Raw genomic sequence first — 24,570 nt, forward strand, 5'->3', positions numbered from 1 at the left:
ATGTATGATGTTGTTATAGGAGAAAGTAAGTGAGAGAAATATTGCAAACATTTATTACTCTCAAAATACATCATTTATTACTCTCAAAATACATCATTTATTTAGTTTTTCAATACTGCAGTCAGGATTAAAATGAGAATTATGTTCTTAAATGTTTAAGTTTATTCTACACTATATGCAATACAAATGATGCAAAATCTACCTAGTTGAACATGCGTGAGATTGTGCTCCCTTCACTGTCAGTTCTGGCCTATGGCAAGACGAACCCGAAGGACATCACCTTTCCCCAGGCCAGCAATGTCCAGTATCCAGCGTGGGTTCAGACATCCAAGACCAAGGTGACCATCAAGGCACAGGCATATGAAGCCTCTGTACCAGGTAACTACTGACCCATGGTCATACTTCCTTACTGCTCAACATTGCATGATACACTCATCTAGTTTATTATACCAGATTTGAATAAGTTTGTGTAGATATGCTGAAAACAATGTGTGATGTTGTTCTCTGACTGTCTGTAATGAAGGTTTTATGTAGTTGTCAGGGTGTGAGGCTCTTGACCATGAGTAAATTGTCTGTATTGAAGGTTGTGGTCACCATGGTCTAACCTGACTGTCTGTATTGAAGGTTGTATGTGGTCACCATGCCTTTCCCTGACTGTCTATATTGAAGGTTGTGGTCACCCTGGCTTTCCCTGACTGTTTGTATTGAAGGTTGTATGTGGTCACCATGGCTTTCCCTGACTGTCTGTATTGAAGGTTGTGGTCACCATGACTTTCCCTGACTGTCTGTATTGAAGGTTGTATGTGGTCACCATGGCTTTCCCTGACTGTCTGAATTGAAGGTTGTGGTCACCATGGTCTAACCTGACTGTCTGTATTGAAGGTTGTATGTGGTCACCATGGCTTTCCCTGACTGTCTGTATTGAAAGTTGTATGTGGTCACCATGGCTGTCCCTGACTGTCTGTATTGAAGGTTGTATGTGGTCACCATGGCTTTCCCTGACTGTCTGTATTGAAGGTTGTGGTCACCATGGTTTTCCCTGACTGTCTGTATTGAAGGTTGTATGTGGTCATCATGGTTTTCCCTGACTGTCTGTATTGAAGGTTGCATGTGGTCACCATGGCTTTCCCTGCCTGTCTATATTGAAGGATGTGGTCACCATGGTCTAACCTGACTGTCTGTATTGAAGGTTGTATGTGGTCATCATGACTTTCCCTGACTGTCTGTATTGAAGGTTGTATGTGATCATCATGATTTTCCCTGACTGTCTGTATTGAAGGTTGTATGTGGTCACCATGGCTTTCCCTGACTGTCTATATTGAAGGTTGTGGTCACCATGACTTTCCCTGACTGTCTGTATTGAAGGTTGTATGTGGTCATCATGGCTTTCCCTGACTGTCTGTATTGAAGGTTGTATGTGGTCATCATGGTCTAACCTGACTGTCTGTATTGAAGGTTGTATGTGGTCATCATGGTCTAACCTGACTGTCTGTATTGAAGGTTGTATGTGGTCATCATGATCTAACCTAACTGTTTGTATTGAAGGTTGTATGTGGTCATCATGGTCTAACCTGACTGTCTGTATTGAAGGGTGTATGTGGTCATCATGATCTAACCTAACTGTCTGTATTGAAGGTTGTATGTGGTCATCATGGTCTAACCTGACTGTCTGTATTGAAGGTTGTATGTGGTCATCATGGTCTAACCTGACTGTCTGTATTGAAGGTTGTATGTGGTCATCATGATCTAACCTAACTGTCTGTATTGAAGGTTGTATGTGGTCATCATGGTCTAACCTGACTGTCTGTATTGAAGGTTGTATGTGGTCATCATGGTCTAACCTGACTGTCTGTATTGAAGGTTGTATGTGGTCATCATGATCTAACCTAACTGTCTGTATTGAAGGTTGTATGTGGTCATCATGGTCTAACCTGACTGTCTGTATTGAAGGTTGTATGTGGTCATCATGATCTAACCTGACTGTCTGTATTGAAGGTTGTATGTGGTCATCATGGTCTAACCTGACTGTCTGTATTGAAGGTTGTATGTGGTCATCATGGTCTTACCTGACTGTCTGTATTGAAGGTTGTATGTGGTCATCATGATCTAACCTAACTGTCTGTATTGAAGGTTGTATGTGGTCATCATGATCTAACCTAACTGTCTGTATTGAAGGTTGTATGTGGTCATCATGGTCTAACCTGACTGTCTGTATTGAAGGTTGTATGTGGTCATCATGATCTAACCTGACTGTCTGTATTGAAGGTTGTATGTGGTCATCATGGCTTTCCCTGACTGTCTGTATTGAAGGTTGTATGTGGTCATCATGGTCTAACCTGACTGTCTGTATTGAAGGTTGTATGTGGTCATCATGGTCTAACCTGACTGTCTGTATTGAAGGTTGTATGTGGTCATCATGATCTAACCTAACTGTCTGTATTGAAGGTTGTATGTGGTCATCATGATCTAACCTAACTGTCTGTATTGAAGGCTGTATGTGGTCATCATGGTCTAACCTGACTGTCTGTATTGAAGGTTGTATGTGGTCATCATGACTTTCCCTGACTGTCTGTATTGAAGGTTGTATGTGATCATCATGATTTTCCCTGACTGTCTGTATTGAAGGTTGTATGTGGTCACCATGGCTTTCCCTGAGTGTCTATATTGAAGGTTGTGGTCACCATGACTTTCCCTGACTGTCTGTATTGAAGGTTGTATGTGGTCATCATGGCTTTCCCTGACTGTCTGTATTGAAGGTTGTATGTGGTCATCATGGTCTAACCTGACTGTCTGTATTGAAGGTTGTATGTGGTCATCATGGTCTAACCTGACTGTCTGTATTGAAGGTTGTATGTGGTCATCATGATCTAACCTAACTGTTTGTATTGAAGGTTGTATGTGGTCATCATGGTCTAACCTGACTGTCTGTATTGAAGGGTGTATGTGGTCATCATGATCTAACCTAACTGTCTGTATTGAAGGTTGTATGTGGTCATCATGGTCTAACCTGACTGTCTGTATTGAAGGTTGTATGTGGTCATCATGGGTCTAACCTGACTGTCTGTATTGAAGGTTGTATGTGGTCATCATGATCTAACCTAACTGTCTGTATTGAAGGTTGTATGTGGTCATCATGGTCTAACCTGACTGTCTGTATTGAAGGTTGTATGTGGTCATCATGGTCTAACCTGACTGTCTGTATTGAAGGTTGTATGTGGTCATCATGATCTAACCTAACTGTCTGTATTGAAGGTTGTATGTGGTCATCATGGTCTAACCTGACTGTCTGTATTGAAGGTTGTATGTGGTCATCATGATCTAACCTGACTGTCTGTATTGAAGGTTGTATGTGGTCATCATGGTCTAACCTGACTGTCTGTATTGAAGGTTGTATGTGGTCATCATGGTCTTACCTGACTGTCTGTATTGAAGGTTGTATGTGGTCATCATGATCTAACCTAACTGTCTGTATTGAAGGTTGTATGTGGTCATCATGATCTAACCTAACTGTCTGTATTGAAGGTTGTATGTGGTCATCATGGTCTAACCTGACTGTCTGTATTGAAGGTTGTATGTGGTCATCATGATCTAACCTGACTGTCTGTATTGAAGGTTGTATGTGGTCATCATGGCTTTCCCTGACTGTCTGTATTGAAGGTTGTATGTGGTCATCATGGTCTAACCTGACTGTCTGTATTGAAGGTTGTAAGTGGTCATCATGGTCTAACCTGACTGTCTGTATTGAAGGTTGTATGTGGTCATCATGATCTAACCTAACTGTCTGTATTGAAGGTTGTATGTGGTCATCATGATCTAACCTAACTGTCTGTATTGAAGGCTGTATGTGGTCATCATGGTCTAACCTGACTGTCTGTATTGAAGGTTGTATGTGGTCATCATGATCTAACCTGACTGTCTGTATTGAAGGTTGTATGTGGTCATCATGGCTTTCCCTGACTGTCTGTATTGAAGGTTGTATGTGGTCATCATGGTCTAACCTGACTGTTTGTATTGAAGGTTGTATGTGGTCATCATGATCTAACCTGACTGTCTGTATTGAAGGGTGTATGTGGTCATCATGATCTAACCTAACTGTCTGTATTGAAGGTTGTATGTGGTCATCATGGTCTAACCTGACTGTCTGTATTGAAGGTTGTATGTGGTCATCATGGTCTAACCTGACTGTCTGTATTGAAGGTTGTATGTGGTCATCATGATCTAACCCTAACTGTCTGTATTGAAGGTTGTATGTGGTCATCATGGTCTAACCTGACTGTCTGTATTGAAGGTTGTATGTGGTCATCATGGTCTAACCTGACTGTCTGTATTGAAGGTTGTATGTGGTCATCATGATCTAACCTTACTGTCTGTATTGAAGGTTGTATGTGGTCATCATGGTCTAACCTGACTGTCTGTATTGAAGGTTGTATGTGGTCATCATGATCTAACCTGACTGTCTGTATTGAAGGTTGTATGTGGTCATCATGGTCTAACCTGACTGTCTGTATTGAAGGTTGTATGTGGTCATCATGGTCTAACCTGACTGTCTGTATTGAAGGTTGTATGTGGTCATCATGATCTAACCTAACTGTCTGTATTGAAGGTTGTATGTGGTCATCATGATCTAACCCTAACTGTCTGTATTGAAGGTTGTATGTGGTCATCATGGTCTAACCTGACTGTCTGTATTGAAGGTTGTATGTGGTCATCATGATCTAACCTGACTGTCATTGAAGGTTGTATGTAACCCTGACTGTCTGTATTGAAGGTTGTATGTGGTCATCATGGCTTTCCCTGACTGTCTGTATTGAAGGTTGTATGTGGTCATCATGGTCTAACCTGACTGTTTGTATTGAAGGTTGTATGTGGTCATCATGATCTAACCTGACTGTCTGTATTGAAGGTTGTATGTGGTCATCATGATCTAACCTGACTGTCTGTATTGAAGGTTGTATGTGGTCATCATGGTCTAACCTGACTGTCTGTATTGAAGGTTGTATGTGGTCATCATGGTCTAACCTGACTGTATTGAAGGTTGTATGTGGTCATCATGGTCTAACCTGACTGTCTGTATTGAAGGTTGTACATGGCCTTCATTGCCCTTGTTGTGTGCTGTTCTCTGACTGTCTGGTTTGAATTGAAAACACAAGTGTTTGGTTGTTGATAAAATGGTGAGTGGACTGTTTAAATGCTTGTCATCATCTGCTAACATTGAACCCTACTTGTGATGTCTGGATGGATCTGGAGAACAAGTTCATTCATTTCAGGTTACTATTTCATGTTACTATTTCATTCTGCTGCTGATAGAGTTTTGTGTACTGGAACTTATCATACTTTTTTCACAAGTTCATTACCCCAGTAAACACTTTAGTCAAACATGTGGAGACTTCAATGTTTATCCATACAATTTTCAGGACAACCGGAAGTAGTCAGTAAGTAGGAGCATAAAGATTCGATGTTGTTGCACAAAGCATATTTTATCTCACTGCATGAACCTGACATTAACCTGTGTTGTATTTACACATCATGCATGATGATAGCCACTGTTGGCCCTGGGGGGAGGATGCTCCCTGGAGTAACCTGTGCTTGTCATAAAAGATGATCAAGATGAAGATCGGTTAATGACATCATTTGACCTGGTTGTTTGTTTGTCATACTGAAAATTGCTCATGCTGTCATCCACAAGTTTGCCAGGGCAGCACTTGATTACTTAAAGGTAGCTGCAGTTCAGCTGGAATATTTGTTACTGTGGTATAAACAACGCTCACGAACTCATGTGTTGTCTTATGCACTCATGTTTAATGAACACCGTAACTTTGGCCAGAAAACTGTTCTTTTGTTTCTTGTTCCCACCAAACCTTTGTCATTCTCAGTACAAAATCAGCTAACTCTCTCTAAAGCATCTCCATGCTTCTCTGATTTGAGCCCTCATGTCTATCATTTAGCCTATATTTTGATGGCTATGGAAGCCGTTGGATCATGTGTGATAGAAACAGGTTTACTTAAGCAAGAAACAAAAGCTTTGGCCTAACAAACACTATTATCATCACAGCATGCCTTTATCACAGAAAAATATTAATGCGGTGACAATGTTTATACCTTGAACAGTTTTTTTTGTACATGATTGTCTAGGCTTTGGTTTCTTTGTCATAACATTTTGGATAAGATATACAGTGAAAGCTGTCAAAACTGGCAGTTGTTCAATCCGGCAAGTTGTCAACACCAGCATAAAATCTCAGTCCCGTCCGTGGCTAGTGCAATTATCATCATTTAAAAGCTCTGCAATCTGGCAGCTGTCAATTCCGGACCCCGGCGTGAAATGAGCCACCCGGATATGGGTACTGTAATCAGCGCTGTCTAATTCGGCGTGTGGTGAGGATTCGGCTGGATGTGTATTGTCACCAATTAAACCTTGAAACTACATGGTTGCCGGCAAGCGTGGGTATACTTGTACATGTAACTGGTGAGTTGACATGTTTGATTGTGATAGAACAATGTATGAGAGTGACAAAACTTGTTCACTTCTAGTCGGAGGTAACCGTGTCATCTGTACAATCCAGCACGCTGTCTAAACCGGATTATTTCTTTAGTCCCGACGAGTGCCGGTTTTGACAGATTCCACTGTATATATATAAATGTATATATCAAATCCAAAATGGTTTGTAAGTATATATGTATAGTGTTCAAATGGAGGCAAAGAAACCTGATTCTGATAATTATAGTTATGCATAGTGCCATGACAGAATAACTCTAAAATAATATGAAAGATCAATATCTTTGAACTTATTCTGGGTAATATACACACATTGTCATGCTTAATCTAAAATAAATTACAAATTCAGATTACTTGAAGAAATATGTTGTGTTAACCATGACTGCCTTGTGTTGAAGTTTTGTAATTACAACCTTTTAAAAACATCTACCATCTGAGAGAAAATAATCATCATAACATGCAAGTTATTTTTGTTGCAAGAATGAATCATTTAAAACATATCAAGAACAGGAGTGAATTCTGTTTTCGATATCGAATTCCATGTTAGAATATGTCTCCAGTAATCTTAGTAATGCATGTCATGTGAGGCAATTACTGGATCCAGTCGTCAGGTGTCTTGACAGTTTTATTTCAGGTTACCATATCCTGATAATGTGGAAAGCAAATCTTAAAGATTCCAAAAAATGGTCCAGATATAGGTCCACTGTCTTAAATCTGGAATATTGGGAACTGCTGCATAAAAAAAGTATTCACTCACTCATTAATAAATGACAGGTAATTTGTTTAACCCACAGGTTCACTCAAGGTGCTTACATAAGGAGCAGAAATCATGTTGCGATCACTTATGACTGAATCAACTTTTAAGTAAACAGATTTCATTGTTCTTATTTGGACATTTACTTTGCATTTTTGCTAACCCTGAACAATAACAACAATTTACAAAAGCTCTTAAAGTGACCTGAATTCTTTGGAAACAAGTACAAATTTAGGCAACAGTCCCAGACAATCCATACAGTTCTTAACCAGCACAACAACTGTACAAGTACCGGTGGGTTATCATTAAGATGACTTTGTTACTGGAGACTGGGAAAAATAATGCCTGAAAAACCTTCCATGACCCCAGTCTTTAAATTCCAGTAAGGCCGATTCTGTCAGCATACCTGATGTCGAATGTTGTTCATCTTGTCAACTCCAGGTTTGTCTGACGCCTACCACACGAGATGACCCTAATCCCACACGATTCACTCACTGACACTTGCTTAAAAAGTTATTGACACACTTTTGGTATTGAACTCCTAATAAGAAAGCATTCAGTTTGAAAGCAGAACTGAAAGTTGACTTTGACAAACTTAGTCATAATTTTGTCAAAGTCAAAGATATTGATTGTACTTAAGGCCTCCAGCCCATATACAAGCAATACATGATATACAGCACATGGTACAGATAATTCACAAAACAAATTACAGTTCGGATAAGAGATTGCTTCTAAGGATAACAGCATGCTTTACATAAAGTGCTAGATTACGTGTTAAATTTTCATTTTTGGACTAATTTTGTCTTCCTGCTCAACCCCTCCAAAAGACAATGCTTGCTCATGACAGTGATTCAGAAACTATTTCTTGTTGTTTGTATTCCCCTGGGACATGGCTGCTCATGACAGTGATTCAGAAGGTATTTCCTGTTGTTTGTATTCTCCTGGGACATGGCTGCTCATGACAGTGATTCAGAAACTATTTCCTGTTGTTTGTATTCCCCTGGGACATGGCTTCTTGTATGTTAGGTTGTATCTTGTGTGTTTCCTCACTTTCAGCCAACAACCTGATGGGGTACAGTGGAGTGCTATATAAGGACATTGAAGAACTAGTTAACAGGAGGACATCGGCAGATGGGTAAGAATGTTGTACAGATTCATGTACACATAGTTTGTGCTCCTGACCAACACCTCCTGATGATCTGCCAATACATTGATGTATCACTGATAAGTCAGAACTTGGGACTGGACAGATATATAGATATTTTCCATTCAACAATTAAGAAGAATTGTCTTGTGGTCTGCAACCCTTTCTGTAGAGTTATGTCCCATTTGCTATTATCCTCTTGGGTTTAACCCTGATGATTTACTGATGATATTTTTGGCTTGTTGGTGCCCATTGCTGTGCTTATGGGTGACACAACTGGTCTGTGTCATCTGAATCATTGATGTACTGCCATTGCATATTATCACTGCAGATTTTAAGCAGTGTTAAGCTCAGTACAGTTAGTCTTATAACATGCTTGAACTAACAAATTTCATAATTGTCAAAGTTTAAATAACTTTTCAGTCTTAGTAATCTTAGACTCAGTATTTTTCGTTACACTGCTATACGGAGTATAACAAGACCTTGTGGAAGGTCGCGTCAGGTAACCTTTGAGCGACCTAAGACCGTCCAATCAAACGCGACACGGCTGAACTGATTTAGGGTTTGGCGGGACTTACAAAATGGATTTTCTCTGCCCCGGTCGCCATCACTGATCTCATAACAAATGAAAACTCGCATAAAACACAGATATATATGACCTGCAGAATATACGCTTTTGGGTGTCTGTTGACATGGCTATCATTAGCCAATATTTCCCCAAGCTGACATCCTTGAATACTGACAAAACGCTATTCTCAGCAACTGTTTACTCACTCTCGTGGCGTGTTCCATGTGCATTACTCAGAAGTGATCGTGCGGAAAATAGCATTCGGAATCGTTCGGGTACAAAACCTTTTCGAGGTAAAAGTTCAAAAGGTATTTGCGAATGTCAACTTTCGCGATTTGGTAAGCTGTGTTCTGATTGGTCCATTGAAAAGGTCAGCTGACGCGACCTTCCACAAGGTTTTGTTAGACTCAGTATAGCAGTGTAACGAATAATACTGAGCCTAAGTTTACTTAGACTGAATAACTTTTCAAAACAGTTTTGTACGTCTACAGTGAAATGTAATATTTGTCTTGTTCCAGAAGCACAAGTCAAGATCCAGACAGTGTGTCATTTGAGAAGAAAATCAATTCCAGGATACTGTCATTCTCCCTGATTCCAACCGTGACCACCAAAATGAACCCCTCTGTAACCCTGTCATTTGAACATCTCAATGTAAGTTGTTCTTCTGTTAATAAGAAAATACAAATAGACTCAGCTGACACTACATGTTTAGAATTGTCAGGTGTATCTAATCATGGTCATTTGATCATTACAGGCTGTGAAATGAATCTAGAACATTTATTGAACTTATTTTTCCATATTTTCAGGGCAACTTCTCAGAACCAGTGTGTGGCTTCCTCAACTACTCCGCTCCGTGAGTCAACTTATGCTAAATAACAGACTTACAGACTTACCCTTCTGCAGCTAATTGTTAATCCATTGCCTCAAGCATTTACAGTTTTTCAGTTTTTCTGGTTCATATACTCTTCTCATGAGAAGTGCAAACTCAGCAATGTGGTGACAATCAATACCTGTTCGCTGATTGTGGATCCAACACAATTGATTAATTCCCCATGCTATCAACCACGGATTTCCCTCCCTGGACAAACAAAGCGGCCATAATGGCCTAACACATAAATTATCCGTTTCAAGGAAAGAATTGTCTGGTCACAGCCATCACAACTCCTTTTTTGGTTTGGGGTTCAAAACAGTCTAAGTAAACTCAGGCTCAGTATTATTCGTTACACTACTATACTGAGTCTAACAAAATTAGAAGAAGGTTGCATCAGCTAACCTTTGAGCGACCTATGACCGTTCAATCAAACGCGAGGCGGCCGAACAGATTTAACCAATCAGACAACGACGATACTTGTTAGGGTTCGGCGGGACTTACAAAAAGGTTTTTGGATTTTCTCTTCCCTGGTCGCTGACACTGATCTATCAACAAACGAAAATCCGCATAAAACACAGATATATGACCTGCAGTATATACGTTTATGGGTTTCTAATGACATGGTTACTATTTGCTTATATTTTCGCAAGATGACATTCTTGAATATTGACAAAAACTATTTTCAGCGACTGTTTACTCATTGCATGTATCCCTCGGAAGCAATCGTGCGGAAAATAGCATTCGGAATCATTCGATTTTTGTAGGTAAAGGTGAATCGGTATGTGCGAATGTTATTTTCGAGATTTGGTAAGCTGTGTTCTGATTGGTCAGTCCAAAAGGTTAGCTTACGCAACCTTCTACTAGGTTTTGTTAGACTCAGTATAGCAGTGTAACGAATAATACTGAGCTTAAGTTTACTTAGACTGGGCTTCAAAACCCATCATCACCTATAGATCTTGGTTTCACAGAAGTTGTAAATGGTGAACCCTGTATCACTTCAGTATTTCCTCCCCATAGCCTCCTCAAGCTGACACAGTTTGATATTCTTGGGATAGCTGGGCTCATCACAGAGACCTTGGTTCTATTCCCTAAATGTGCACAACCTGTGAAGCTACATCCTGGTGTTGATCGCCTAGAGTTTATGTTAGTGGTGTTCACATTGATTCTCTCATTCCTTTAGCTATGAACAGGATGGCCAGTGGTCATCTGAGGGCTGTAGAGTGGTCAACAATACAGAGAATATGACCGTCTGTGACTGCGACCACCTCACCAACTTCGCTATACTCATGAGCCCGGGGCGTATTGTAAGTACTGGTACTGCTTTCTGGTCATTATGACACAAGGTTAACACAAATTTCAGGAAAACAGTATTGATTTATTAGGTTTTGATAACTTATTTATATAATTTTTATAAACACATATTGCCTTTATTTGTTATCAGGTTATTTTTCTATCTATATAAGAAATGTGTGGAATCTAAAAAATATGAACAAGATTAGAAATGTGTCCATCCAAGAAAAATCTGTTCCTGTTAACCTTGAATTTCAAATCTGGTATAGGTTAAGCTACATTTTTAACAAAATCACTTAGAACAATGGCTATAGCAAACTGTTTCATGGGTCGGACCCAATTTCTATATATTTGCAGAGAGAGAAATGGTTATGACAAACTATATTTAGTGGTCCTTGTATAATAACTATAGTTTACTGTATATGTATATGTACCTTCAGTCGGAACAAGATGCTAAGGTCCTGAGTATCATTTCGGCTGTTGGCTGTGGCATCTCCATCTTCTTCCTCGTCCTCACCATCTGCATCTACTGTTTCCTGTGGAGGTGAGACCACTCTACATCATCCACATGTTTCACAACCAGCATGTATAAACATCCATGTTAAGAACACTAAGTAAGGTCAGGCCAATTTCATTTCTTGTTTTACGGATCTTTTTCAAGAATAAGAAAAAAATAATAATTAATTTTCCCTGCTCAAAAAATAAAATTCTAATGTTTTTATTGGCCAAAAATGTAAACTTACATGAACATTTTTGCCCCATATGATTGTATTTGCCCCATATACACTTCATAAATTGCCAAAAGTAAAATACTTTTAGTATTTAAAAGGAATATTACTTTGACTGGTGATTTTTGTTTAAAAAATAAAATTCCCTCCTGCCTTTAGGTTTTCTGAGGACAAAAATCTGTAAAACAAGAAATAAAATTGGTCTGGCCTAATGGTGACTTTACAAAGTTCCCAGGTTGTAGATACAGTCTATGTACATGATGATGTGGTGTTCACTCCTCACCCTTGCTGTCTTGTAGATTCTGCATAATGACATTACTTTGCAAACATATTACAACCGACAGTATATGTATTTAACATTTCATTAATCTTGTTCATTCACTTTACAATTTGTTCCAAGTAATTAATTTTAATTCAACTCAGTTGCTTTTTCATGCACTTCAAAAGCAAATTCCGCACACATTTTCACTTAATATTCCCAAACCTATAGGTTTACACTTTACACTTTAACAATGCTTACAACTGTGGTGTTACTCATGTAAGCTTACAAGAGTTTAGTGAAGGAATTGTGCATTTTCTGACACACAAGTGTTTGAAATGGGCAGTGTTATATATCATATATCATATGTTTGCACAAAACTTTCTGATCACATGTTGAATGTCCAAATGAATCGGATGCTCCAAAAAGGGCAGGAGGCCGCTGTCTTGATCCCCAGATTGCTTTGCGGAAACGGCCCATGTTTGTCTTCTAAAAATTACATAATGATGGTATCTTATCCTCGTTACAAGATATGAATTTTGTCTTCTTTGTATCCAGGTACGTGAAGTCCGACCGTGCCATCATTCTCATCAATCTGTGTTTCGCTCTCATCATCGCCTACAGCATCTTCCTGGGCGGGGTCACACAGACGGAGAACCAGGTAACATTACTGCCTGTGAGGTGCTAGAAGGTTAATAGTCACATGACTTATCTCACCGGGTACCCATTTTCTGCTGGGTGAACACAGACAATCTTGAACAAACTCACTTGCCTAAGATGGGACCACATGTATCACATGTGCATCATTGTGGGGCAGGACAGAAGTCCTAGAAAGTTACTCTCAGGAGCCAAGCTGTCAAACACGGTCACCCATCCAAGGACTCTCTGCGCCCAACGTTGCTTAACTTCAACTGATTTGTGACCTGGGCTTTACACACAGGACCACACACCACCACAAAACCCTTTAAACGTAAAACATCAACACCAGTACTCTTGATTACACACTTGAACAGAATCTACTGGGTGTGAAAGACAAAACAACGATTACAAGTTCATGCATGGAACACTGAGATCAGTGAAGACACAATGTGTTTATAAAGAAGATAACATGCCCTCCCTTCCACTCACACAGCTATAACAAGATGATGTTTGTTTCTGCTGCAGGCTGTGTGCACTGCCATCTCCGCGCTGCTCCACTTCTTCTTCCTGGTCGTGTTCTTCCTGATGTTGGCGGAGGGGGTGGAGGTCCTCGTCAGCGTCATCTACGTCTTCAACACCAAGTCCAGGCTGCGTTGGCTGCTGCTGTTGAGTTGGGGTCAGTAGTTTTGCTACTCCAAAGTACATACAAACAACCTATTTTTGTTTTATTCTTTTCTGTTACATTTTACTTTTACAAAGACACACGGCTACGTAATTCCTGAAAAAGAATTTATGCAAAGAGAAAGTGACAGATTGACCAGTACTTGAACACACATTTTTTTATATGAGCATTGGCAGATTAAATATAGACCTGTTAAAAACTTCTGGCTCTTTTTAAATTTTTGAGAGTAGTATATTATGTATCTACATTTTTAAAGCTCTATATATTTTTGAAAACTTGAACTGGAAGTGAAAAATGTAGAAATAGAAACAATGAGAAAACATAATCTATTGTATTGTGAGATTTTATGACAGAAGAGAGGCATACATGTTAATGTCATGTTGGTTGTGCAGGTGCCCCGGTTGTTGTGGTCGGTATCTCCCTAGGAGTCACCCAGTTGAAGGGGTACGGCAGTGAGCAGTTGTAAGTATACTGTCATCCACTTATTCCTGTTGATGAAACACTGGGCATATGTATTAGTCATGAACTAACTCAGTTTGAACTTCTTTTGTATCTGGAAGAAGCTGCTTGCACTTGCTACATACAGTTGTCTCCCTTGGATCTGCAAGTATCTGCTGATCATAGGTTTTAATCCCATATATGCTCCATTGAGGATCCTTGGTCTGGGATTACCTTCCCCTGGCTCACAGATTTCACCATCTTTACACATCTGAGACCTGCGTCAGTTGGTCTTTCCTCCACTTTGAGCTGATGTGTGATATAACTGAAGTATCTGAGGACTGGTGATTAATACATTCAAATGTTTCATATGAATTATGAGATGTTTTGCGATAATCCTAATTCTTCTTGTAGCTGTTGGCTGTCTCTGGAGAGTGGTTTATTGTGGGCTTTCGTAGCGCCAGCGCTTGCTGTCATCCTGGTGAGTTGTCACATGTACAGTAATTGTAACATAACTGTATTCAGGGCTCTTATTTCTTGTCATCTATTGAATTATAGATCATTTATGTGTGAAATAAGATTATTGGATGTTTCCCTATTCAGGCCACATTTTGTTTATTTGATTTATCATGATAAGACAGAATTAAACTTAACTTTGACTTGAGAAATAAACTTTTGAAATTTTATCAGATGTTGCAGATTTTATTAGAATGTTATTATTTAGGAAATGATTTTTTCAGGCCAACCTGATCATTGTGTTCATCGTCCTGAAGACAATGTTCAGTACAACAGCCATGATGACCAAATCAGCCATAGAAAAGGGGAGGTAAGACCACAGCTGAATGGCCCAAACCCATGACATAGATCAACATGATGCCTTGTTATATGATTAAATCAAACTTAATCTGATAATTTATGGAATGGTTGAAAATTGTAAATATATGATAAAATTGTTAAAGTATATTTCTTCCACATTATGACCTGGCTGACAGTGGCACAGGCACAGATAAACTCACGGGCGAAAAAAACGTCACCATTTTTTAATCGTTTACACTAAGTGATTATTCATATCTGTAGTTCACACGTTCATCATTCAGAATGTTGTAAATCTATTAATTTTCCACATATGATTGTTAAATTTCAAAATCTGAGTGTGTTGTTTTGTGACATGTTAAAAAAAGCGAGGTGACGTTTCTTTCGCCCGTGAGTTTATATAACGTTGGGGAAAAGGATGGATGCACATTTTGTTTCACTGTGTTAATCTTTGTTTTGAATATGAGTGACTGGGTTAGGTAGAGTGTTGTATTACATAACATTTTAAGTATGACTGATTATCTATTAAAGTCTTAAAATCAATGACATACCTAAAAATGAAGGATTCACCTGCCTACACCTGGACTGTTTGTTTGATGTGGGCAGAGACTGTAATCTGATCAGGGTACGTGTTGAAGACTCTAGGTACTGAGGACCACCATCGTCATTAGTTACAAAGCACGGTGTCCCTGTTTCAGAGCTGGCCTGAAGGCTCTGTGTGTCCTGCTGCCGTTGATGGGAGTCACCTGGGTGTTTGGGGTGTTCTCCGTGAATGAGGACCTCACGGTCTTCCAGTATCTGTTTGCTGTGTTTAACTCCTTACAGGTGAGGCTTGTTGACTATTGATGGCCACTGACCAAAGTGAAGACCCTCAGGATGAGTGTGTGAGTGAGTTTAGTTTTACGCCGCACTCAGCAATATTCCAGCTATATGGCGGCAGTCTGTAAATAATCGAGTCTGGACCAGACAATCCAGTGATCAACAGTATGAGCATTGATCTGAGCAATTGGGAACCGATGACACGTGTCAACCAAGCCATTGAGCCTGACCACCCAATCCCGTTAGTCGCCTCGTATGACAAGCATGGATTACAGAAGGTTCATTCTAACCCGGACCTTCACGGGTCCCTCGGGATGATGGCCGTCTATATTAATTGTGGGGAAGAGTAGGTCTGACATATCCCATGTTTGTCATAATACTGATGACGATTGGGTGGTCGCCCTGCATGACTTAATTCTGTGTAACTGTACATCAATGACATGAATCATTGCTCATCATCATATGGAGGCAGTGGGGTAGTGTAGTGGTTAAAGCTTTTGCTCATCGTGCTGAAGACCCAGTTTGATTCCTGACATGTTTGTTGCGATGTGTAAAAGCCATTTCTGGTGTCCTCTGCTGTGATATTGCTGGAATATTGCTAGAAACAGCTTAAGACTAAACTCACTCACTCACTCATCATGATATGATTATTTGACTGTTACTGCATTTGTATATGTCATTGTGATGTAACTCAATACTGCTACTGTGAATAACATTGACTCGCTAAATCTAGTTTTTGAATGATTCCATTCCGAGTCTCCATTCATGTCGATGATGTTGTTATTGATCATGATGTTTTACATTTAGATATCAGGGGCGGATACAGCTTTTTGAGAAGGGGTTGGGGGTGGGGGGGGTGCACAGTCACTATAGACAAAAGTGGGGGTGCACATTTCATTTTCACCTGAGTTTCAATGGTCATTTAATAAACTTTCAGGACAAGGGGGTTGGGGGTGCGCACGCCTGCACCCCCTGTGTGGAGCCGCCTACGGATACAAGCTTATTAAACGATTTCTTTATTTAGATATAGCTAACACACATGTTTTTACATTTTACATTTCATTAAAATTGATGTTTGATTTAATTTCAGGGCTTCTTCATTTTCATATTCCACTGTCTGGTATCACGACAGGTCAGTTGTCCTCTTGATATGTATTTACTGAATATGTGATAATAATTGCACAACGAACTAAGAAATTACTCAGTTGTGATTGGTCAATGGAGCATTATGAAATCCCAATAAAGCCTGTCTGCTTGAAACAGCTGATTTGAATATTTGTAGTATAATACTTCTTTTTCTGTCTTTGCATGTTGGCCTATTTAAATAATCATATGTACAGACATAGATTACAAAATAAAAAATACTTGGGATAGCTATAATATTCAGTATAATAATAATGTATGTGCAATACATTTTGTGCAAATACAGAATAGAAATATTTAAACAGAACATATTCCAATTTGGGGGAAAAAAGAGAACCTGAATTTGTCCCTTTTCTGTATACAGCTGTGATATAATATGTTTTGTGTCTCAATGAGGAATTTGCTGTCACAACAGTGACATGTGACGTAGCACGACTATGGAAGTTTTTCCAGTCTTGTCTTGTCTTGTCTTGTCTTGTCGTGTCGTGTCGTGTCGTGTCGTGTCGTGTCGTGTCGTGTCGTGTCTTGTCTTGTCTTGTCGTGTCTTGTCGTGTCTTGTCTTGTCTTGTCTTGTCTTGTCGCTCACTTAAGTTAGTTTTCCATGTTGCTGCGGGTTTTCAGTGTCTGCCATTAGCTGGGGGTGAAGTAAATATTGTGAACACTAATGGTGTTCCGATTAATTGAAATAATCGAAGATTGGTCGCAATGGCCAAATGACCAAGCAATCGATTACATTTGCTCATAATCGAACTCAAACGATTTTGGAACCACTGTAATAGAGTTTGATATACTTGACGATGGAACATATCTAGGATGTGTCTGGGCTTGAAAACATGTTTAAGTCTTAGAATACTCACTTCACTTACTGAAAAGTATGGACTGAATATTTCTTGAAAACTCTGGAAAGTTTATTTTCATGATATATATTAGTCATCATTTTCAAGTAGCAAGTTGCATCATTTTACACTGGATGTGAAATTTGCAAATGCAATTTGCGCAGTTTCTAAATAAAACAAAAAACAACAGAGAACCAAATGTTTTTTTCTTTATGCTTATCTGCAATAACAACCTGAAGAGGAAAATCTAAAAAATGACACTAACCAATTGTTTTCGATGATTACTCATTGGTATTGAACCAGTCATTAATTGTGTGATTTCAACCAATTCCAAACACCAGAGCACACAAACTACCTGAGGATATATGCATCGTAGTTTATGAGAAGACATTTTCAGTGATTTGTCAACAATCCACTCTAAATCTAGGACATAATCCGTGCCCCTCACTGATTACATTTACTTACACCTAAGAGTTTGTGTTTTATTTAGCAGTTAGTGGTAGAATGGAAATAAATGAGTGTTTCCTATTTGGAGCTTACTAAGGTTACATGCACTTATAGAACTTCAACTTACTTTATGGGTGGTGGGATAGATTAGTGGTTAAAGCGTTCGCTCATCATGCCGAAGACCCGGGTTCGATTCCCCACATGGGTACAATGTGTGAAGCCCTTTCAGGTGTCCCCGCCGTGATATTGCTGGAATATTGCTAAAAGCGGCGTAAATCCATACTCACTCACTCAGGTTACCTTATAACGAACTATTTTTCCATTTATGTTAAATGCACTGTGACAATGATGATGGATGTAGTTTAACTGAATTTGGATAATATATATTCAACCAGGTACAAGATGGTATGAAGAATAGGAAGCGTCGATATCGTGCCAAGAGTTTCAAGACAACCGGAACTGAGTCCTCATCTCAAATGCCGGCATCGGTAAGTTAATCATCTAGCTGATACAATTTGCTGATAATTGTTGACTATTGATGTGAGTAGTTATTGAGAATATATATATTTCTAACAGTTTAAAGCATACCACCATTATTTCCCTGACGAAAGCAGTTATCTGCATGTCTTGGCTTTAAAATCATGAACTTGTAGAATAAACAGCATCACATGGTCTGTCTCAAAGTCCCTGAGCCGCATTATTTTCCCTTCCACCCAGCTCTTCTCGCAATGCTAAAGCCCTAAATGAAGCAAGTCTAAATTTCCACAGGTTCAGGTTCAACTCACTGGGACTGCTTTTCAATTTAAACGGAATTATTTGTTTCGATTCAAATCATACATATTCAGAGGCTAAGCGTTAGTCTATCAAACACAGGATATGATGTCTTCACTGATTCTGTAGACATCTGGTACATGGCGGTGGGGTCATGTATATCATGTCTGTGGTATAACATCTGTATGTCCATCTGTCTCTGTGTTGTTTCAGAAACTCGTCAGTACCAGCAGTGATGAGGACAGGCCCATCAATGACCTGGACAAGAAAGGTACAGTAACTCCCACTAGCAGGACACAATGTCACATGAGTCTCTACCATTAACATAACCATGTGGGGATACCAAGACAGAATTGCTCCCCAGGACAGTATGTTCATGCCGTCACCCACTATCCTGGCATAAATGTAATACAGAATGGATACTGCACTGATAATAATGGTCAGATCACTTTTTATCATTAATTTCACTTATGCAGTCACCATAGTGTAACTTGATATCATTACAAACAGAGTATGAGTATTTGATAATACATCACTGAAAAAGGATCAAAACTGAAAGAATCATATCTAATCTATGTTATTGTCGTCTAATGCTTATGTGCAATGGACAGTCTCGTAACGTTGCATATTGTCTTCAATCGGTTCATCAGATGAGTGTCACGTTTGTGCTTCTTCCAGGTCGGTCTCCTTTCATCGAAGCTGACCGCCAAGTGCAGCAGATTGCCAACAAGCTGTACGCCAACCCAGACAACTTGATGGACAACAACAACCCACAGAAGCCGTCCAACAAGGTCAATGTCCCAGTTGACCCCTCGGACATCAAGCTAGGGAACACCCTGGACAGCTTCCTGTTCCCACCCTCAGACATCCACAAACCTGTGAGTCAAATACACAGCTTAGAGGACAATAAGTACTCTGGCAATGAGAATACCTCCTGCCAAGGTATGTGAGGATATTTGAAGCCGGCTGATCTTCAGGGATCTCCCCTTAGTGTAGTGTTGTTTCCCCTGGAATATAATCTGGTAGTCATTGGCTTTGTTTATGTTGCCTGTGGGGTTGTCTGTCACCATTTACTTTGCCTGGGTTTTCCTTTGTTTTTGTCTTTCAGCTCAGCCATATCTTCTTGTTTTTGCTGATGATCTACTTGATTGATGTGTGGTAATGCCAGTGCATCATCTCCTTTTCCAAGGCTAATGGTCAGATCATCTGTGACTAATACTAATGGGTCCTGTCTGTTTGGATTTGTCTACTTCTTGGCTTTGAATTCTTGTGGGTAACATGATTTCTCTCCTTGTCCCTGATATGTTCAATGATGTGGTGGTCCTCGGTTTGGGGTTGCCATCTGCTGTTCATGTGGTAGTCGTTACTAATGGTAGTAGCTGTTGGTCTGGTTGTCCGTGGCTTGGGTTCTCACACTGTTTGATGATCAAGTGGTCCTTGACTTTGGGATGGTTTGTATTCATACCTCTCTGATTGTTTAATGTGGTGCCACATGTGCTGCCAGGGTGAAGGACGCTTGGATCATCCAGACTACACACTATATACACTTTGCAGGTTATCAAAGGTGCCTGGATGAAAGAGGACAAACAAATTCCTGAGCCATCACCAGTGAAGAAGAGTGTTGTCAGTGTTAAAGGGACCCTGCCACCCTTGGTATGTTTGTGTCATGTTGAGACTTTCCTGCTCTGGTGTGTTCCCATATGCACTTTTCTGAATAGACAGTGGGTACATCTTCCTCATTCTCTTCATCTCACTTCTTCCTTGGCCAAGGACTCTTTGTCCACTGTTTGAAGTGGGTACATCTTCCTAAGTCTCTTCATCTCACTTCTTCCTGGCCTAGGACTCTTTGTCCAATGTTTGAAGTGGGTACATCTTCCTAAGTCTCTTCATCTCACTTCTTCCTGGCCAAGGACGCTTTGATACAATGTATCATCTTTTCTTCACCCTGCCTTTTGGTGAATAAGGGTCCATGTCTGTAATGAATTCACGGTGTTGTGCTCGTAAGATACATCATGCTGCCACATGGAACTTGAACTTTTCAGATTGTCAAAGGACCATTTAAGAGAGTAAACTGTAATCCTCTGAGTCCAGATGCGGAACATGATGAGAAATCAGTTAGAACCCCTCCAGCCAAGGTATGTCCATGTGTTTGAGATTGTTCCAGCTTATAGTGGCACTGGAACATTTATTTGGATGCTGGTTGCCTTTGTGTAATTTATGTTTAATACGCTTTTATACATTTGTGATTCTGGTTTTCTTTTTTTGTATGTACATACATATCATAAAAAGGTTTTGCTTGTCTTCTAACGGTTAATTGAATTTTTGTTGGAGATGACCTTCGTAAGGTCTTTTGGAGATGGTCAAGTCGTGATGTTATTCAAACGTACAATATATGCCTGTGTGGGCATGCTGAGCTGGTGGTGTTTGTTTTGGAACAGCATGATACTTAGGTCAAATCTTCCTGGCTCTATGTCTCATCTTTGGTTATACTCAGAGATAGATGAATATTAGCGAATTCGGAACATCTTCGGTGGTAGCACTCCAAAAATGGTTGGCCTTTCAGATCATCAAAGATGGATGGTTCAAAGATCAAGGCAAAATTGTGAATCAGATTCCTGTTAAACAGGGATCAGATGCTTCACCGGTAAGGACAACTCATGCAAAGGTATTATTTGTATGTAACATCTGGCCGTGATGTGGTTTTGACCGATAACCCTTCTACATGTACCATGGGAATTTTTGAAGGGGATGACCTCTCTTTCCAGTGGTGGAATGTCTCCTTCTACAGCTCTGTGTGGTTCTATCATCTTGCCTGTATATCTTTATAGGACAGATTATCAGCTTCTATAAAGTCCAAAGATGCTCTCTTGCTTCTGTATCCCTTTGAGTCATGCAGTGTGAGATAAATATCTTTGTCACAAGGGGAACAGTTAACCCTGCACAACAACTCTCTGTGCAGATTTGCCCTATCATTATGCTTTTGCTTTTTAACATAGCAATGGCTGTTCTCTGGAGCATCCATGTGAGTCTAAGCTCCAACTCTTTACCAAAGGCTTACAACAGTCCTTGTAAGATGCAGAGATACTCTCTTTGGGTATCATCGTCTCTATTCAACATCAAATGCAGGACCCCAATACTGAACCTCTTACTCTCACAGGTACTGGGATACTAGGCACCCAACCATTTAAGCCTGAACCACGGCTAAGCTTGTGTTGTTTGCACTGACATTGCACCTCATCACATTTCAGGTTCAAGTTCTGAAAATTGACTCAGTCAAAAGGGATCAGAAATCTCTTTGCCAGGATCCAATAAAGAAGGAGAATGACCATCAAACACCGAAATCGCCAGCTATCAGGGTATGCCTCTGCAATGCCCTTTATTTGGCTTTTGTTTGATGCCTGTTGAATGATTCCTATGTTCTTTTGGGTTAAAGAGACTTTCGTTTTTCTGCCTCTTCCTTACTTCTCTGTGGCAATGTTTTAGCCTAACCACTTCGGGTGCATTCATACACTATCATTATCTTGATCAACATCTTGGCACTCCTGATCTGACTGACTGGGGTCATGGTGTAACCAGTCTTTGTTCTTTTGCTGATTGTTGAGTTATTCCACTCTTTCCTGACAGGTGGTTGAATATTTCTGGTCCATCATATGGAGACATATTTCTGTTGTCCATTGGGATCCTCTTTCTGTATCTGTCAAGTCATACTGTTGATCTGTCAGATTTAACATCTGTTTTTGAGTGTCCTGAAACTTTCAGACCATCAGTGGGGGTTGGGTGAAACACAGCCCCCAACCTGTGAGTCGGGAACACATTATTGAGGAACAGGAGAATGTTGATGAAGAAGATGATGCTTTCATTATAGAATCTACCATGGTAGGTGAATACTACTTGGTTCCCCTATGGTATTATGCTCCTACACAAAAGTCATCACACTTGTGTCAAGGTCAAGTATAATTTTCAGGTTTTCAGCGGTAGTTGGATGACTGGACCGCCTCTTGAGGAGCCTGTCCTTGAGGAGGTTCTGGAGGAGGCTCTGGAGGAACAGTCACTACCATCCGTTCCTGGCAGGGTATGTCTTACAGCCCATCTGGAAGGTGCTTGTCGTTGTCTCACTGTCTGGTGACTGCAATCTCGAGCTCTTTTTAACAGTGTTATTTACACACTAGTTGTTAAGTGATGCTAAATAATATCAATTCATTTTCAGGACGTTTTTGTGTTATGTTTTTTCCACTCTTCTTGTGTGCCATCTTGTCACAGGAGTAAAAGACATATAATCTCACTGACTTTTAGTTTGTTCTGTTCCTGCAGTGCATATCAGTATGACATTTACAGGTTGTCAGTAGTGGTTGGATGAAACAGAACCACACATCTACGAGTGAAAATGCCTTGACAGAGGACAGTGGTCCTGCCATAGTAAAAGCTCCGCTGACCAGGGTATGTCAGTGTGTGTCTTTCTCTCTCTGTCCATCCCTTACAAGCTGCTGTGACTGTCTGCAATATGCTGTACTCCATCCATATCCCTAATGATTTATTGTTATTTGTTGGGTTTACCAAACAACCTAATCCATATTCCTCTAACAAAAAAGTGTAGATTCAGGATGTTTTACGAAATGAATAAAAATTTCAATTCTGGCTGATGTTTATATCTGCCAAACCTTTTTCAAATTTAAGTTTATGCTTTCATCGCATGATGTTTCCTTTGGACATCTTAAACCATTTTGTGTTCTTACAAAGTTTATGGCAGTAACTCCAGTTGACAAGGTTTAGAAGCCAAGAGGTAAAAAGTATTGGCTCTTCATTCCAATGAACAGGGTTAGATGTCCAAATTAGGTTCAGTGCATGAAACCTATTCCTGGTGTCCCAAGTGATATGGCTGGACTACTACTGTTGTGTGATCATACCTGGCCATTATTCACACCCTGACGACGACATTTCAGGTCATCAATGGAGGGTGGATGAAAAAGGACATTAAGCTTCAGAAGTCTATTATAGAGGAGACCGAGGTGCTGGTAGTTCATGTAAGGCTACATTTCTATACTAGTGTACACTTGAAAGTGATATTGAGATACTTTATACCATAACAACACTTGGGTGATAAGTGTCATATCATCTCTATCAACCTCAGTTCTGTCCACTGGGTGTACATGTGTCTCTATCTTGGACTAACAAGACGTCATCTTGGGATTTTTGTCGAGTTCACAGGACTCTTGCAATGGGGGCTCAGTGTCATGTTGGTTTAAATGGGTTGAACTGACTTGTCCAGTGTGATGGATTTATGTTCCGTATAACACCTCTTGTGTATATTTTCAGTATAATTCTTTGATCTTTGTCTTGCTGAAGCTGGAAGTATTCACATTTTGATGTCTTATCAAAGTTACCCTGGAGAAATATCATGGTTATATATTTACTCGTGTTTTGTTGTGTATTTTGATAACATCATCCCTCTTACACTGCATTCTCTCAAAATGTCTTGTGGGCCTAAGTTGAGGTAATTGATGTTTCCCTTCCATGCTGGGTGCTTGTCTTCTGCTGCATATTTCTCAGTGATGCTTGAGGCCACCATCTTATCCTGTTATAAATGTCATTTCTCATTATAACCAAAATCTCTGAGAGACGTTTGGGTAAGTTCATAGGGAGAAGAAATTACAACTGTGTAGCTGAATTGATTGGTTGAGTGACAATTTGAATACTGTGCTCTTAAATATAACCAGCCACGTTTCAAGTCAAACTTCTGGTTTTGACCTCTTGTAAATATTACAGTCTAACACCATTGCACCGAATTTTGACAAGTCAAACTTAAGGTTGTCTCACAGTAAAAGTTTGGTCCCTGATTATTCCATCTTATCATTTTTGAGCCAACAGATACGAGGGA

General features: G+C 39.8%; 1 protein-coding gene across 4 annotated transcripts in view; it reads left to right on the forward strand.

Annotated features, from left to right (window-relative positions):
- Nucleotides 1-24,570, forward strand: part of LOC124256630 — a 125,023-nt gene that overhangs the window by 86,066 nt on the left and 14,387 nt on the right. For 2 of the 4 annotated variants that reach the window (XM_046690604.1, XM_046690607.1), the window contains exons 41-57: nt 244-378; nt 5,415-5,432; nt 8,304-8,382; nt 9,478-9,610; nt 9,766-9,812; nt 11,011-11,134; nt 11,561-11,664; nt 12,666-12,768; nt 13,272-13,422; nt 13,821-13,890; nt 14,281-14,347; nt 14,607-14,692; nt 15,378-15,504; nt 16,589-16,630; nt 18,320-18,412; nt 18,909-18,966; nt 19,374-19,573. In XM_046690604.1, the coding sequence (XP_046546560.1) occupies nt 244-378; nt 5,415-5,432; nt 8,304-8,382; nt 9,478-9,610; nt 9,766-9,812; nt 11,011-11,134; nt 11,561-11,664; nt 12,666-12,768; nt 13,272-13,422; nt 13,821-13,890; nt 14,281-14,347; nt 14,607-14,692; nt 15,378-15,504; nt 16,589-16,630; nt 18,320-18,412; nt 18,909-18,966; nt 19,374-19,573 (1,637 nt within the window). The remainder of the gene's footprint in view (nt 1-243; nt 379-5,414; nt 5,433-8,303; nt 8,383-9,477; nt 9,611-9,765; nt 9,813-11,010; nt 11,135-11,560; nt 11,665-12,665; nt 12,769-13,271; nt 13,423-13,820; nt 13,891-14,280; nt 14,348-14,606; nt 14,693-15,377; nt 15,505-16,588; nt 16,631-18,319; nt 18,413-18,908; nt 18,967-19,373; nt 19,574-24,570) is intronic. The other 2 variants (XM_046690605.1, XM_046690606.1) reach the window with 2 other exon arrangements.

The sequence above is a fragment of the Haliotis rubra genome, unplaced genomic scaffold, assembly GCF_003918875.1.
Source record: "Haliotis rubra isolate DU_JTF1 unplaced genomic scaffold, ASM391887v1 Scf632, whole genome shotgun sequence".
Lineage (NCBI taxonomy): Eukaryota > Metazoa > Mollusca > Gastropoda > Lepetellida > Haliotidae > Haliotis > Haliotis rubra.